At 35.5% G+C, this 15,094-nt stretch overlaps 1 protein-coding gene across 2 annotated transcripts in view; it reads left to right on the forward strand.

Moving 5' to 3' along the window:
* The window catches only part of ATP6V1A (ATPase H+ transporting V1 subunit A), a 58,157-nt gene that overhangs the window by 7,578 nt on the left and 35,485 nt on the right, over positions 1–15,094 (forward strand). For both annotated transcript variants that reach the window (XM_037136920.2, XM_037136921.2), the window contains exon 2: positions 14,140–14,234. In XM_037136920.2, the coding sequence (XP_036992815.1) occupies positions 14,150–14,234 (85 nt within the window). In that variant the 5' untranslated portion in view covers positions 14,140–14,149. The remainder of the gene's footprint in view (positions 1–14,139; positions 14,235–15,094) is intronic.

A 15,094-nucleotide genomic window follows, 5' to 3' on the forward strand; every position in this document is an offset into this window, starting at 1 on the left:
AAGGTCTTTTTTGTTATCCACTGATCCACTATATGTCTTTTGATTAGAACATTTAATCCATTTTCATATAAAGTAATTATTGATTGATATGTATTTATTGCCATTTTATTCCTATTTTTAAATCTTTTTTTCTTCTTCTAGAAGACCCTTTAACATTTCTTATAACACTGGTTTAATGGTGATGAACTCCTTTAGCTTTTTCTTGTCTGAGAAACTATCTATCCTAACATTCTAAATAGTAGCTTTGCTGAGTAATCTTGGTTATGGATCCTTCCTTTTCATCACTTTGAATATTTTTGTGCCATTACCTTTTGGCCTGTAAAGTTTCTGATAAGAAATCAGCTGACAGTCTCATGGCATTCCCTTGTAAGTGCTTTTTTTCTTGCTGCTTTTAAGATTCTCTTGGCCTTTAACATTCGGCATTTTAATTGTGTTGTGTCTTGGTGTGGGCCTCTTTGAGTTCATCTGTTTTGAAACACTCTGTGCTTCCTGGACTTGTATGTCTGTTTCATTCACCAAGTTAGAAAAGTTTTCTGTCATTTTTTCAAATAGCTTTTCAATTCCTTGCTCTCTCTTCTTCCAACACCCCCATGATGCAAATGTTGGTATGCTTGATGTTGTGTCCAAGGCTCCTTAAACTATCTTCAATTTTTTGTATTCTTTTTTTCTTTTGGCTTTTCTGGTGAGATGCTTTCTGCTTTCTTGTCTTCCAAATCTTGTCTTCCAAATTTGATCCTTTGCCTCATGTACTGTACTGTTGATTCCCCAATATTGATTCCTTATATTCTTTATAGGGAATATAAACTGAATATAATCTTTATAAATGAAGTTAGTGTATCCTTCATTTCTGACTAGTTCTTTTTTTGTTTTGTTTTCTGTCTGTATTTTAATGTTTTTTATCTCTTTGTTGAAGTTCTCACTAAGTTCATTTATTCTTCCCCTAAGTTAATTAAGCATCATATAACCATTGTTTTGAACTCTGTGTCTGTTACTAGATTACTTGTCTTCATGTTGTTTAGTTCTTTTTCTGGATTTCTTGTCTTCATGTTGTTTAGTTCTTTTTCTGGATTTCTATTCTGTTTTTTTATTTGAGACATGTATCTTTGTCTCCTCATTTTGTATGCTAGTTTCTATGTGTTAGGTAGAGCTGAGTTAACACACCAATTATAAATAGAGAATGGGATACTGAACTGTAAGAATTCAGAACTCTACTTGGACAGAGTTGTAATGACAACTAATAAACCACTGAACACACGGAATCCTAGCAAAGCTAAATATGAGTCACAAAACGGGTCACAGAGTGCCTCACAACACGGCAATATGGACAGGATAGGGCATGAAGACCCATAGGAGCCACAGATATATTAACTGATGCATAAAACTGAATCTACAACCTTCCCGATTTTTAGCCACCACAGTTAGTTCAGGACCATCTTATTCCAAGGCTCCGCCCCTCTTACCAGTCTTGATGTGGCTTCTTTGTAACCTTAGCCATAGGACTTATCTTCAGCAAGATTTCATGCAGTTCTGAATGATGGTGGTTCTTAGTTGTAATTTTGATGTGATTGTGAGAGGATACAATTCTGATTTACTTATTCTGCCATCTTGACCAGAAGTTTTCATATAAAGAAGTTCAATATGTGATACATTATATGAGGTCTGTCCAGAAAAAGTATAGCCATTGTTAACGTAACAAAAACAGTTGTGCAACATCACTGTAACCTTACAGCCAGAGAGAGTGGACTGAAATGCACTTGCATGAACAACTATGACTTCAGGAGGTAGATGCCATTGAGTGAGCATGCATACTGTGCGAGTATAGCAACAGATGTGCATCAATTTAACATTAAGCTTGAACGTTCCTCCGTAGAAACTACTTAGATGATTCAGAAGGCCACAGATATAGGCAACTGGTGATTGGGACCTTCATCACAACAGTGCTCCTGCTCATGCATCACATCTCATGCAGAGTTTTTTGGAGAAACATCAAATCACCCAGGTGACTCAGCCCCCTTTCATCCCAGATTTGGTGCCCTGTGACTTCTGGCTTTTCCCAAAACTAAAATCATCTTTGAAAGGGAAGAGATTTCAGACTGTCAGTGAGATTCAGGAAAATATGACAGGGCAACTGGTGACAATTGGGAGAACTGCGTGAGGTCCCAAGGTGCCTTTATTTGCATTTTCTAGAATTTTATATAAATGGAACCATTTTTTTTTCCTGTCTGCTTTTTTACTTAGCATAGTTATTTTGAGATTACTCCAGGTTGTTACATGTTTCAGTGATTTGTTTTTATTACTGAGTATTATTCTACTATGGATATACTACAATTTGTTTATCTATTTACTTACTGATGGATATTGGGGTTGTGTTTCCACTCTCTGGCTATTGTGAATAAAGGTGCTGTGAACATCCATGTAAAAGTCTTTGTTTGGGCATGAGCATTCATTTCTTGTGGGTAAACACCCAAGAAGTATAATGACTGGATTATATGGTAGGTGTATGTTTATCCTTGTAAGAAATTGTGAATTGTTTTCCAGAGTGGTCGTACCATTTTACGTTCATACTAGCAGTGCATGAGAGGTCTAGTTCTGCCTCATTACCAACACTTCCTGCAGTCAGTCTTTTAAAATTTTAGCCATTCTAGGTTTGGAATGAGTCCTGGGAGTTCTTTATATATTTTAGATATGTCCTTTATCAGATTTATGCTTTTTAAATATTTTCCCCAGTTCATAACTTTTTTTTTTGTTTTGAAGAGCAAAAGTTTTTAATTTCATGAAGTATAATTTATTTGTTCTTTTGGGCATTGTGCTTTCAGTACTGTCTCTAATAAATCTACCTAATCCAAAGTGACTAAGGAAGTTTTATAATAAAGTCTTAGGTTTTGCATTTAGGTCTACTGTTTGTTCTTAGTTTATCTTTCTCTATGGTGCAAGATACAGAGTGAAATACCCTTTTCTGTATTTACCAATTTACTTGTTTATTACCACTTGTTAAAAAACTATATTTTCTCCATTGAATTGTCTTTGAACATTTGTCAAAAGTCTGTCTATATATGTGTATCATTGCCTTTTGGAGCTAATAAAGTATTTGTAGAAATTTAATAATACCAAACAGAATAATAGAGAGAAGGTTCTTACCTATTCTTTGTAGAATTATTTGGTGTTCTAGGATTCATAAGATTAAGAACAAAATAACAAACTAAAATTTTGTTTGTTTTAGTGGAACAAAATAACCACTAAAATTATAACATTTTTAACTTTAGATAAACCTTTTTATTTTATATCAGAAGGTCAGTCTGTGATATTTGGCTTCAGCTTTGGCCTGAGGTAAATACTGATTTTTTAAATCTTGGCCCCTAACAAAGGATATGAAGAACCTACATACTAAAAACTACAAAGCACTATTAAAAGAGGTTGAAAAATAGTTATTTCTATTAAAGAAATAGAACAAAAAAATCATCACATTTGTACAGAACCACACAAACTCCTGAATAGCTAAAGCAATTTTGAGAAAGAAAAACAAAGCTGGAGGTATCACTCCCTGGCATCAAATTATATTACAGAGCAATGATGGTCAAAACAGCATGGTATTGGCAGAAAAACAGACACGTGGACCAACGGGATCATTGATGGCCCAGAAGTAAAACCACATGTATATGGGGAAATAATTTTTGACAAAGGAGCCCAAAAAACAATGGAGAAAAGAACACCTTTTAAAGAAATGGTGCTGGGAAAATTGGAAAGCCACATGTAAAAGAATGAAACTAGATTACATTTTTGTCCCCATGTACAAAATTAATTCAGAACGAATCAAAAACCTAAATAAGATCTAAAACAACAAATCGTATAGAAGAAAGCATGGTTACTAAACTTATGGACCTTGGTCTTAAGGTTACTGAACTTAGGGATTTGATCCCAATGGCAAGGGAAATAAAGGCAAAAATAAGTGAATGGAACTATATCAAACTAAAAAGCCTCTGCCCTGCTAAACAAAAAGGCAACAAATAGAATGGGAGATGATATTTGCAAACAACAGCTCTGATGAAGGGTTAATATCCAAAACAATTCATACAATTCAACATCAAACAAACAATCCAGTTTTAAAAAATGAGCAGAGTACTGCCTTGGCTGGTATGGCTCAGATGGCTGGGCATCATCCTGCAGACTGAAAGGTTGCCGGTTTGATTTCCAGTATGGGCACATGTCTAAGTTGCAGGTTCAGTCCCCAATCAGGGCACACAGGAGGCAATTGATCAGTATTTCTCACATTGATGTTTCCTTCTTTTTCTCCCTTGCTTCCCTGCATGTGAAATCAATAAAAGAAAAATTTTAATGGGCACAGGACCTAAACAGACACTATTCCAAAGAAGACATACAAATGGCCAACAGATATGAAAAGATATTCAACTTCACTAGCTACTAGGGAAATGCAAATGGAAATTACAATAAGAGACCACCTCGTATCCATTAGAATAGCTGGTACCAAGACAGGTAATAACAAGTGTTGGAAAGGTTGTAGAGAAAAAGGAACTCTCATTTACTGCTGGTGGGAATGTAAACTCTTACAGATTTATGATTCCTTTCTCTAAGAAGGTAAACTATGTCTGCAAATAAGTATTTTATTGTAATCAACTAGATTTTTCATCTTTTAGCTGTTATTTCCAGAGGAATCTAGTTCTTAATCAACTAGACAGAATGTATTTTTTCAAGTGTTACATTAAAATAATATTTCAGTGTCAATGAAGTGTCCTTGGAATTGTACATAAATATTGTCTCAGAACGTTGGTATTCAGCTTTTATATAACACCCAACCCTTGTTCCTATCAGCTGCATCATCCAAGACTGGTAGTAAAAAGAATTATTTCTAGGATGAGATTACCAGGTATAGTACATTAACCAATAGCAATGTACTTGTAGGAGTAGGCCTTGTAAAATAGAAGGAAAATAAAGTGTGCTGTCTTGTGTGCTGTGATTTTTGCCACTGCAATGTTCTGTGCTGTGTGTGAGGGGGACTGATGACTCATTAGAGCAGATGGTTGCCTGTGCTAACCTTCTCAATATTCCTCTTCTGCAGCAGGTTTTTTTTTTTTTTTTTTTTTCAGTATTTCAAAAAATATGGGGGAGAGCCCTACAATTTGTGATTGTAAGAATCTTACTTGTAAACCCTGGCTGGTGTAGCTCAGTGGATTGAGCTCGGGCCTGCAAACCAGACAATCGAGGTTCGATTCCCAGTCAGGGCACATGCCGGAGTTGCAGGCCGGTTCCCTGCAGGCCACTTCCCAGCAGGCCACTTCCCAGCAGGGGATGCACAAAAGGCAACCATACATTGATGTTTCTCTCCCTCTCTCCTTCCCTTCCCCTCTAAAGATAAATAAATAAAATCTTTAAAAAAAAAAAGAATCTTACTTGTAAATTACAATTATCCTTGAAGTAAGGGTTGACAGCTTAAGGCAGAAGTTTGATGTAATCAAATTGAAATTGAGTTGATTTCTCTATGAGTGCAGCTGTGAATACCACATTATTTTCTTGAAAGCAACTGTCATGCTTTTATTTTTTTAATGATTGAAAGCAGCAAGAATAGCTACATATCCTATTGGCAAGGAATAATTAAATAGCATAAAAACTTTAACATTAAAGTTTTTATGCTATCATAAAATGATAGTTTTATAGGTCCAAACTATCATAGAATGATAAGGTCCAAACTATCATAGAATGGTAGTTTGGACCTTACAAAGATTTAGGCAAGTAATAATTTAATAGCATAAAAACTAGCATTAAAGTTTTTTTATGCTATCATAAAATGATAGTTTTATAGGTCCAAACTATCACAATATGATAGTTTGACCTTTCTATGATAGTTTGGACCTTATGAAGATTTAGGATAAGATTAACTTTCAGTATTACCTAACCTGCACTATAATTTTCTCATTGCAAGTTAAAATGTTTTGGGAAATTGCTTTCTTAACATCTTTAAAAGCCTCTGCTTTTTCATATAGAGCAACAATTTTTAACTGGTGTGCTGCAGGAAATTTTAAAACATAACAGTACCTGACTATTTAGTCAGGGGCATTGACCTCTTTTCCTGTAGATTGTCAAATTTAAAAAATGACAGCAGGCACCACAACAATATCTGTCTGGTGTGAATGAATCAAAATACCTTTTTTTTTTTTTGACATATTGGCAAAAAATATAAAACTTTTTGGTGTGCTTCAGAAATTACTAATTTTAGTAATTTATGTGTGCCATGAGATGAAGAAGGTTGAAAGTCACTGACACAGAGCCATAATCATTTTAAGAGTGAAGTAAATTTTAGTACAGTAATTATATTTTCATTGTTAATGTATTATGCCTATGCTTATCAAACTGCTATGTGCTCTACCTAATAAATCATTTTTATTTTACTTGTGAGAAGGTAGCATATTTTTCTTGTAAAACAGACGTATGTGATGAAGCGGAGCAAATGCGGGCAAGCACAAAACATAGCAAAAGCAATGCTTGTTCAGCATGATGCTGTTGAAACACTGGCATTAGGAGAAAATGCTAATACTTAATAAAATTTACATTCAACATTAAAAAAATACATACAAGAGCATATAAAGAAATTTCCCTGCTTGCAGTAGACTGCTATAACATCCTATTCTCAGTCAAAATTCTGGGGAGAAGAAGTGTGGGGGAGGTTATTTATTCACTTCAGGGTTTGCTTGTCATTCTGCTGTTGGATGTTTAACTGTTAAGAGGTTGGAGCCTGCCATGTCTGGACCTAGAAAAACATGTTTTCCAATTCTATCAAAATCCAGTTCTTTAGAAGTTAAATAAACTTTTACAAGTTGGGATTTACTTTCTTGTAACTACTGATGGTGGGGCTCCATCTAAGATTTAAAGGATGAGTGAGTTCCTTGTAGAAACTAAGGCTTTGGTTGTATGGGAACTTGGCCTTTATGTAGGTTGCTTTATTTAGCCTGAGCATTGAACTAAATGTCCTGCTTTCTAAACCCACTTTTGTATTTCTTTTCTCATTTTCACAAAATAACCAAGACAAAACAGGCCAAAAATTATAAGTAGGGGTTTAAGTGTCTTAAGTTTTAGTTGTCCTAGGAGTAATTGTTCAGTATTTTATTTTTTGAGTATTTTGGGTTCTCTGGAAGAAGATGCCAAGAAAGATTTTGATGTATAAGGTATTAGGAATCAATTTATGTGAAAGGAAGAGGGCAGAAGCAGAGTTGGGCAGAAGAATTTGAAATGCAGTGCAAGTCCAACAAAACCTCAGCCAAACTGGTAGGAAATCTGGAGTGAAGTATTGCCTGTTAGCGTATCCCCACATTGGGCTGATGTGACTAGGCCTTTATACCTCCACTTTCCTCTGTCACTAGGTGCAGGTTGCTCTCTCAAGGATGTGAATTCAGGGTAGGCACAGACCTACCCTGAAGGGTTGACAGCTGTTGTCTGTCCACTGACCACAGTTCCCTGTCCTTTCAGGAGCAGGAATTGGGGTACTGCATCTTCATATCTAATCCAATAAATTAGTGTCTTAAGGCAGACTATTGTCACCTGTACCTTATAGAATTGTTTAGAGGCGAAGAACAGAAAGGAGCCTGGTTATAGGTTTTGGAGTCATACTGCCTTGGTTCAAATCCCACCGTTACTGCTTGCTACTTACGTGGTCTTGGATCAAGTTACTTAAATCTCCATTCTTTCAGCTTCCTTATTTATTAAAGTTGGGGGGGGGGCTATTAAGGAGATGTGAAATTATTCAGTAACTATTCACTGAGTACTTGTTTTCTTTGCACCTTATGAAACTTGAATTCTACATAGTGATACAGACAATAAACAAGTACATGAATATTACAGTCTTTCAGTAGTTAATTATAAGTGCTCCAAGGAAAAATCAAGGTAAGAGGATTGAGGATGACAGTGGCAGGGAAGGGAATATTTCACTGGAGTGAGGAAAAAACATTCCAGGCAGTGGCACAGCAAGTATATAGCTGTGTGTTGCTGGAGCTGAGATTAAAATTTTTATTAAAACACCAAAAGTGGACAAAAGTGCTTGGAATTCTTTTATTATGCTTTAAAAGCTGGTATTTTCATAATTTTCTTCTTTTACCTGAAAGATGTGTTCAGGGCTGGTTTGGGGATGTTTTTGCAACCACTTCTCTGCATATAACACAGTGCAGTAGAGAAAGCTAAATTACTCATAATCATTTTTCTCCTCTAACGCTGTCTTAAAGAAGTAGAATCATCTTGATTTTATACACATACAGTTAACCCTTAAACAAAGCAGGCTTGAACTATGCATCCACTTATACAAGGTCAGTCTGGAATAAGTCCAGCCAGTGTTACTGTAAAGGGAATAGTATTATGGGAATACATCAGTAGTTACATTGATATAACCTGGCAGCCAAGGAAAGTGGACTGGAATGTGCATACATGAACAATGACGACTTAACTGTACTAGTCAGTGGAGATGGTAGATGCCATTGAATGGTGTACTGTGTGACCATTGCATTCAGAATGTGCAGCATATCACCAAATTTTGTGGTAAGCTTGAACATTCCTTTGTGGAAACTATTCAGATGATTTAGAAGGCTGCAGCCATGGGCAGCTGGTGATTGGCAGCCTCATCACAATGCGCCTGGTCATGCATCACGGATCATGCAGATTTTTTTTTTTGCAAAACACCAGATCACCCAGGTGACTCAGCCCTGCTACAGCCCAAATTTGGTGCTCTGCAACTCCTGGCTTTTTTCAAAACAAAGATCACCTTTAAAAAGGAAGAGATTTCAAACCATCGGTGAAATTTAGGAAAATACGATGGCTCAGCTGATGGTGATTCCAACAAATGATTTTGCAGTGTTTTGAACAGTGGGAGAGACACTGGATAACTGTGAGGTCCCAAGGTGCCTGCTTTGAAGGGGACTGAGACATCATTGTCCTATGTACAATGTTTCTTGTATCATCTTCAATAAATGTCTCTTATTTTTCATACTACATGGCTGCATAATTTCTGGACAGACCTCATCCATTTTTTCCAGTAAATATGTGCAGGTAATATGAATGTATATTCTTTTCCTTATTTTCTTTTTTTAAATATAATTCTTTTTTTTTTCACATTACCTTTTAGTGCCCTTATACTTCTTCCCCCCAGCAATTACCACACTGTTTTCCATGTGCATGAGTCCTTTTTCATTTTTGCTTAGTCCCTTCACCCCCTAAATCCCCCCAACCAGCTGTCATCCTGCTCTCCATCTATGAATCTGTCCCCATTTTCCTTGTTCAGTTTGTTCACTAGATTCTAATAAAGATTTTCTTTACTGTAACCATATTGTAAAAATATAGCATATACTACATATAATATACAGAATATGTGTTAACTATGCTATCAGTAATATTTCTGCTCAGTAGTACACTGTTAGTAAAGTTTTGGGGGAGTCAAAAGTTATATGTGGATTTTCAACTGTGTTGGGGGGGTCAACATGCCATGTTGCTCAAGTATGAATTGTATAAGACTATGAATCAGATAAAAGCAAATTTATGGATCTGGCTGAAAGCATCTCTAAGTAGTAAATATGTAGAATTATCACTGAGACTCTTGATTCTCTTACTTGTTTGAAGTCACTGTTCCTGATGCTTGCTGTCTTTGGCATAAACTTAATATATTCCTAAAAACAAAAATATTAAAAATCATAGAATCATCAGTTCTCATGGTGACTAGGGTAATCCAGCTGCATGATAAATCCACAAGGCAGCTGAATCATGAACAAACCCATTTGATTTCCACTAATCATTGCTCATACATTTGGAGGTTCTCTCTGTTTTTTTAATTGAAAGTACATAAATTCTTATATTAGAACATCAGCCCTAGCCAGATGTCTTGGTTGGAGCATTGTCCCATGCACCAAAAGGTTGCAGATTTGATTCTATCAGGGCACATAACTAGATTGCATATTTGATCGCCATTTAGGGTGTGTACAGGAGGCAACCAATCAATGTATTTCTCCCTTTCTCTGTCCCTAAAGGTAATAAAAAACATATCCTCAGGTGATGATTTTTTTTTTAATCAAAAAAGACCATTTTTGCCTCGTGAACTCTCTAAACACCTTTATAAACCCTAGGAAATTTGGACCATCTGTAAGGAAGCACTACTGCAAACTTTAATGCCACCTTGTTCATTTTTCAAGTCTCAGCTCAGTCTCCTCTAAGTCACTCCTGCCCTGGCCAAGTCTAGGTTTAACTGCCTGTGTTTTAATACTCTTCTAGAGCAGCCTGCACTGCTCCTGTGAGAGCACGTATTTCACTTTATTGTGATTACCAGTTTGTCTTTTTAGCCCAAGACAGAAGCTCCTTGGGGGAGATTGTGCCTTACTCCATTGTATTCTCAACTTATAATACAGCACCTAGCACATCATTGATGCTTTAAAAATATATATTTAGTTTTAGAAAATAAAGTTATGGTAAAAATATGCATAATAACTAAGAAAAAGCTAGCCAAGTGACTAGATTTGGTTCAAGCAACAAAGATGATAAGAATGCATAGGTAGTTTTTAGAAATTAGGTACTTTTTTGAAATTAGGCAGTCTTAGCTTGCATTAACAGAACATTAGTTATCAGTATTACTTTTCTATTAGACTTATTGCTAGGTGCCTAACAACAACCCCATTAGATTTTATAGATGAAACCAAGGCTCATAAAGTTGAAAGAATTTGATTTGCCAAAGGACACAACTTTTAAATTCAAACTCAATCTGTCTGACTCAAAGCCTTGGTCTTTCTCGTAATATAATGAAACATCTAGAACAAATGAAGTGGTACTCTTCACTACTTACTCATACAATATCTAGAATACCGTTTTTATTTTGTTTGCTCCAATTTAAAATAAACATTGACTTTATGAAACATTTCCAGAAGAGGATAGCTTAGAAATAAAGGATCTGAAGAGAGGTTATCTTTTGAGGAAGACACTAAATGGTTGAAGACACTAAAGAGAATTCACTTGGAGAAGGATCATATTTACTCTGGGGCTATAGTACTTTGAAGAAACAGGGTCAGAGCATGTAAGTTATGGGGAAGGTGATTTGGGTTAGATACAAGACAATTCTCTAGGAGATTTCTAAAAGAATGGATTTTTCAATATTGAGGCCCTGTTTAAATAGTAATACTACTGATAAAATTTTATAAGCATTTTATATTTCATAAGAAACATTTAAATAAATTTGTAATTTAATCATAACTCTGGGGTAGATGGTAAGCATTATTCATATCTTACAAATAAACATATAAGAGAGTTTTATTTGTGGCATCTAACTGGCAGAATCGGCTGTGCCCCTTCTGCTGACTCAAGGTGTCGTGCCATTTCCACTTTAATAGATGACTGTGTATCATGAATGCCAAGGAGGAAATACCCATATTTGGGGAGGAAGTTAGACTATGTAATTATCAAGTTCTCTTCTGAGTTTGAAAATGTTTGATTTTAAAATTTGACCGCATTTGTGCCCTAGCTAGTGCAGCTCAACTGATTGGAACATCATCCCTTAGACTGAGGGGTTCCAGATTTGATTCCCAGTTGGGACGCATACGGGAAGCCGACAAATTGATGTTTCTTTTCTCACAGCAATGTTTCTCTCTCTGTCTCTTTTTCTGTCTCTAAAAGCAATGAAAAAATGGCCTCTGGTAAGGATAAAAAAAAATTTTTTTTTTACCTCATTGGCTTATTCACTACTTCTTTGAAGACTTTGCCCAACCCATTCCTCAAATGAGTTTGTACCGAAGCTTTGGGTTGTTTTTTTTTTTCCTGCTGTTATCTAACTGGTTTCTAGAAAAACTTGTCCCATCTGTTTATATTCTAGTCTTTGTAGTCTCATACCTGCTTAATATCCCCTTCTTTGGGAAGCTGAAAATCATGGTAAACCAGTTTCCTCTTTTCATTATTTCCTCCCTCAAATACCCTTCCAGTTAGTTTTTCGACTGAGGACCCGCAAATCTTTGTGTCCTTTATTTATTTTTTCAATTTTTTAATTGTTGTTCAATTACAGTTGTTCCCACTTTCCCCCCATTACTCTCCCCTGCCCCCACAGTTGTCCTCATCCTTCATTGTGATATTTGTGTCTCTGGAAGTATTTGGTTTCTTTTTCCTTTCTAACTTGTCACCAATATCATCTACAAGTTCTTGGTACATTTCCTGTTCTTTAAATCGTATTTGATTAACTTTTTTCCCATATCTCCATAGGCTTTTAATCTTTGTTGTCACTCTTGCCTGTTTCTTTAATAACTCAATTTTAGCCCTGTTGTTATACTTCCCTCATTGATTCCTTGCTGTCTTGGTTAATGGATTACAAATTACGTTCCATGGAGTATGTGGTTCTCATACTGCTCCTTCAGTAGCTCTCCAGACTGAAAAACATTCTTCATCTCTCCAGAATCGATCCCCAGGGCTCAGGGTTTGGTTTTCCTCTCTTTATGTATTCTTTGTATCTGGGCAGAACTCAGTCAGCCTCAAAAGCCTCGAAACTTACTTCACAGCTACCTGTGTTCTCTATTTCATACACATTGGTAACACTTCTCCCACATCCAAATCATTTCTCCTTGGTGTTCAGTGTGTGCTCATTTTGAACACTTAAGCCATTGTGCTTTATATAGTACAGTTGTTTAACACCAGTGAAAGTTCCTTTTATTCATAATCCTCATTCCCTACATTTAACACAGTTCCTTTTCTGGTAGGAGCTCAATAAACATTTAATAAATGAATTCCATTGACACTCAAGCCATAACTATTTCTAGAGCTTTTCAGTGTAATCTGCTAAGTTAACTAAACATCATTTGTCCCATAAAAGTTCTTTCCCAATCTTTGGTTATTTCGTATTGTTTATAGAATCAAGTCTACTTGGCATTCATTTCAAGACCCACAAAAAGGCTCTGTCTACCTTTGCATCTTTATGTCTCACTTTTGTCCTAATATAACCCTTTTATTTTAGTCAGATGGCCTGTTAATTTCATGTAAATATTTTCTTCATTCCTTTGTTCTTGTTATTTTCCTATCTGGAATGCCTTTGCTACCCTTTGTTTTTTTTCTATTTTTTCCAAATTCTATGCCTTCAACATATCTTCCCTGAACATTCTAACCTTTGGACTTTTAGTACATAAGTTATATGATTTGACACTATTACTTACTGATCTGTCACCCTTTATGGTTGGTTTGGAGCATTGTTTAACTTTGTGTATATACATGTATTTGTCTCCATTATTAAACATCAGTAATTATTAAGTTATACCAGTAGTTAAAAATAAACTTTCTACTTTGGAATCTGCCACCAATTTTCTGTTAGCCTTAAATAGTATATTCTTTAGGTTCTTCAGTTTGCACATCTATAAAGAAAAGAAATTGAACAGAATTGCTTACGCTATTCTGTGTTCTGCTAAGGAAAAAAAATCCTTTCAGGAAAATTTTAAAGATGGATAATACATTTAAAAATTAACTAAGACATAATTTGTTAGATGGTGAAAAATAAAGCAATGAAAGAGGGAAGTAGTTGTGATTTTAAATAGGTGGGTGGAGAAGCTTCTTAAAATAGGGGACAGTTGAGTAAAGACATGAAGGAGGTACAGGAGCAGATATCTGCAAGAAGAGTAGGCAGAGGGAGCAACATGTATGAAGACCCTGAGGCAGAAGTGCATATATGTTTTTGAGAAACAGCAGAGTTCAGTGTATACAGGGGTAGGCTAAAGTAGGTTTATAGTTGTGAGTACGTGAAATGGTTTATTATTGTGTTATTATTTATTAATTACTGTATTAAATATTTATTTGTATTTACACTGTAAACCTAATTTTTCCCACCCCTGTGTTAAGGGAACAAGTACATGAAGAGAAGAAGATCAGAGATAATGGGGGAGAAGGCAAGATGTAGGGCTGGATAAACCATTGAGAAGACTTCACATTGGTACACTCCTTGGTATTTTCGATAGAATATTTTTTGTAGTGAATTGTAGAGCATCCAGGAATGAGGTCCTTTTAACCAAATTTAATAATTTTATATTGTACTTTGAAGAGCAGGTAATAACTCAAGATACACTGAAGATGAGAGTTGGCTACCTATATTGGTTCTTTTGCTTTAGGGTTTGTAATTATAACTTATTTTTTTTTTTACTATAGGTAAATTAACATGATGGATTTCTCCAAGCTACCAAAAATACTCGATGAAGATAAAGAAAGTGCATTTGGTTATGTGCATGGGGTCTCAGGTCCTGGTAAGTAATATATAATAATCTCAGTGGCAAAAATTCCTAACTTCATTTACTGTCTTTTGAAGGTGTTTTAGGTAGAAATACACAAGGTTGTGGTCACCTACATAAATTCTGTCCTGAAAAGATTTTATAACTGCAGCCACAGCTAGATGGCTCAGTCGGTTGGAGCTTCATCCCCTACTCCGGAAGGTTGCAGGATCCATCCCTTGTCTGGGCATGTCCCGGAAGCAACTGATGGTTGTTTCTCTTCGTCTCTTTGTCTGTCTGTCTGTCTGTCTCTCTCTCTCTCTCTCCCCCCACCTCTTTCCTAAAAAGCAAAGGAAAAATGTCAAAGTGAGGGAAAAAAACATTTTATGACTGCTATAAGACTGAGGTCATACCTCCATCATAAGGGCTCATCTAATACCCATTATCTAAATTTGATCATTATTGAGGTACTAATTTGTGGTAACATGTTTATTGTGTAAATGTATAATCGCTGTTCAGAATTTTACCTGTTTTTTGTTGAATCTGAGGTTAAAAAGATATAAAGTTTATAGTTTTTAGTATGTAATACCTTGTAAATTATAAGTATTCAGTAAATATGTTGATTTGGTTTGAGCTTTAATGTTTTCAGAGCATTTCTCAGCAATATCAAACCCAGCTCTTTATATACATAAATCCTTCTGCATGGGTGTTTAAAATATCACATAACCAAGTAGCTGTGGACAAGAAGTCTTATGATAGGACACTGATAATGGAAGGCGGTCTTACAGCTCATGTTCATTTTGACAAAACTTTGAGTATTGCTATATTTTAAATAATCTCATTCTACTATTCATTTTGTTATTCTATTATACTCTTACTGTAAAATGTGATTCACA

Source organism: Artibeus jamaicensis, unplaced genomic scaffold (assembly GCF_021234435.1).
Source record: "Artibeus jamaicensis isolate MK-2021 breed Jamaican fruit bat unplaced genomic scaffold, CSHL_Jam_final contig_3126, whole genome shotgun sequence".
NCBI classification, from domain to species: Eukaryota; Metazoa; Chordata; class Mammalia; order Chiroptera; family Phyllostomidae; genus Artibeus; species Artibeus jamaicensis.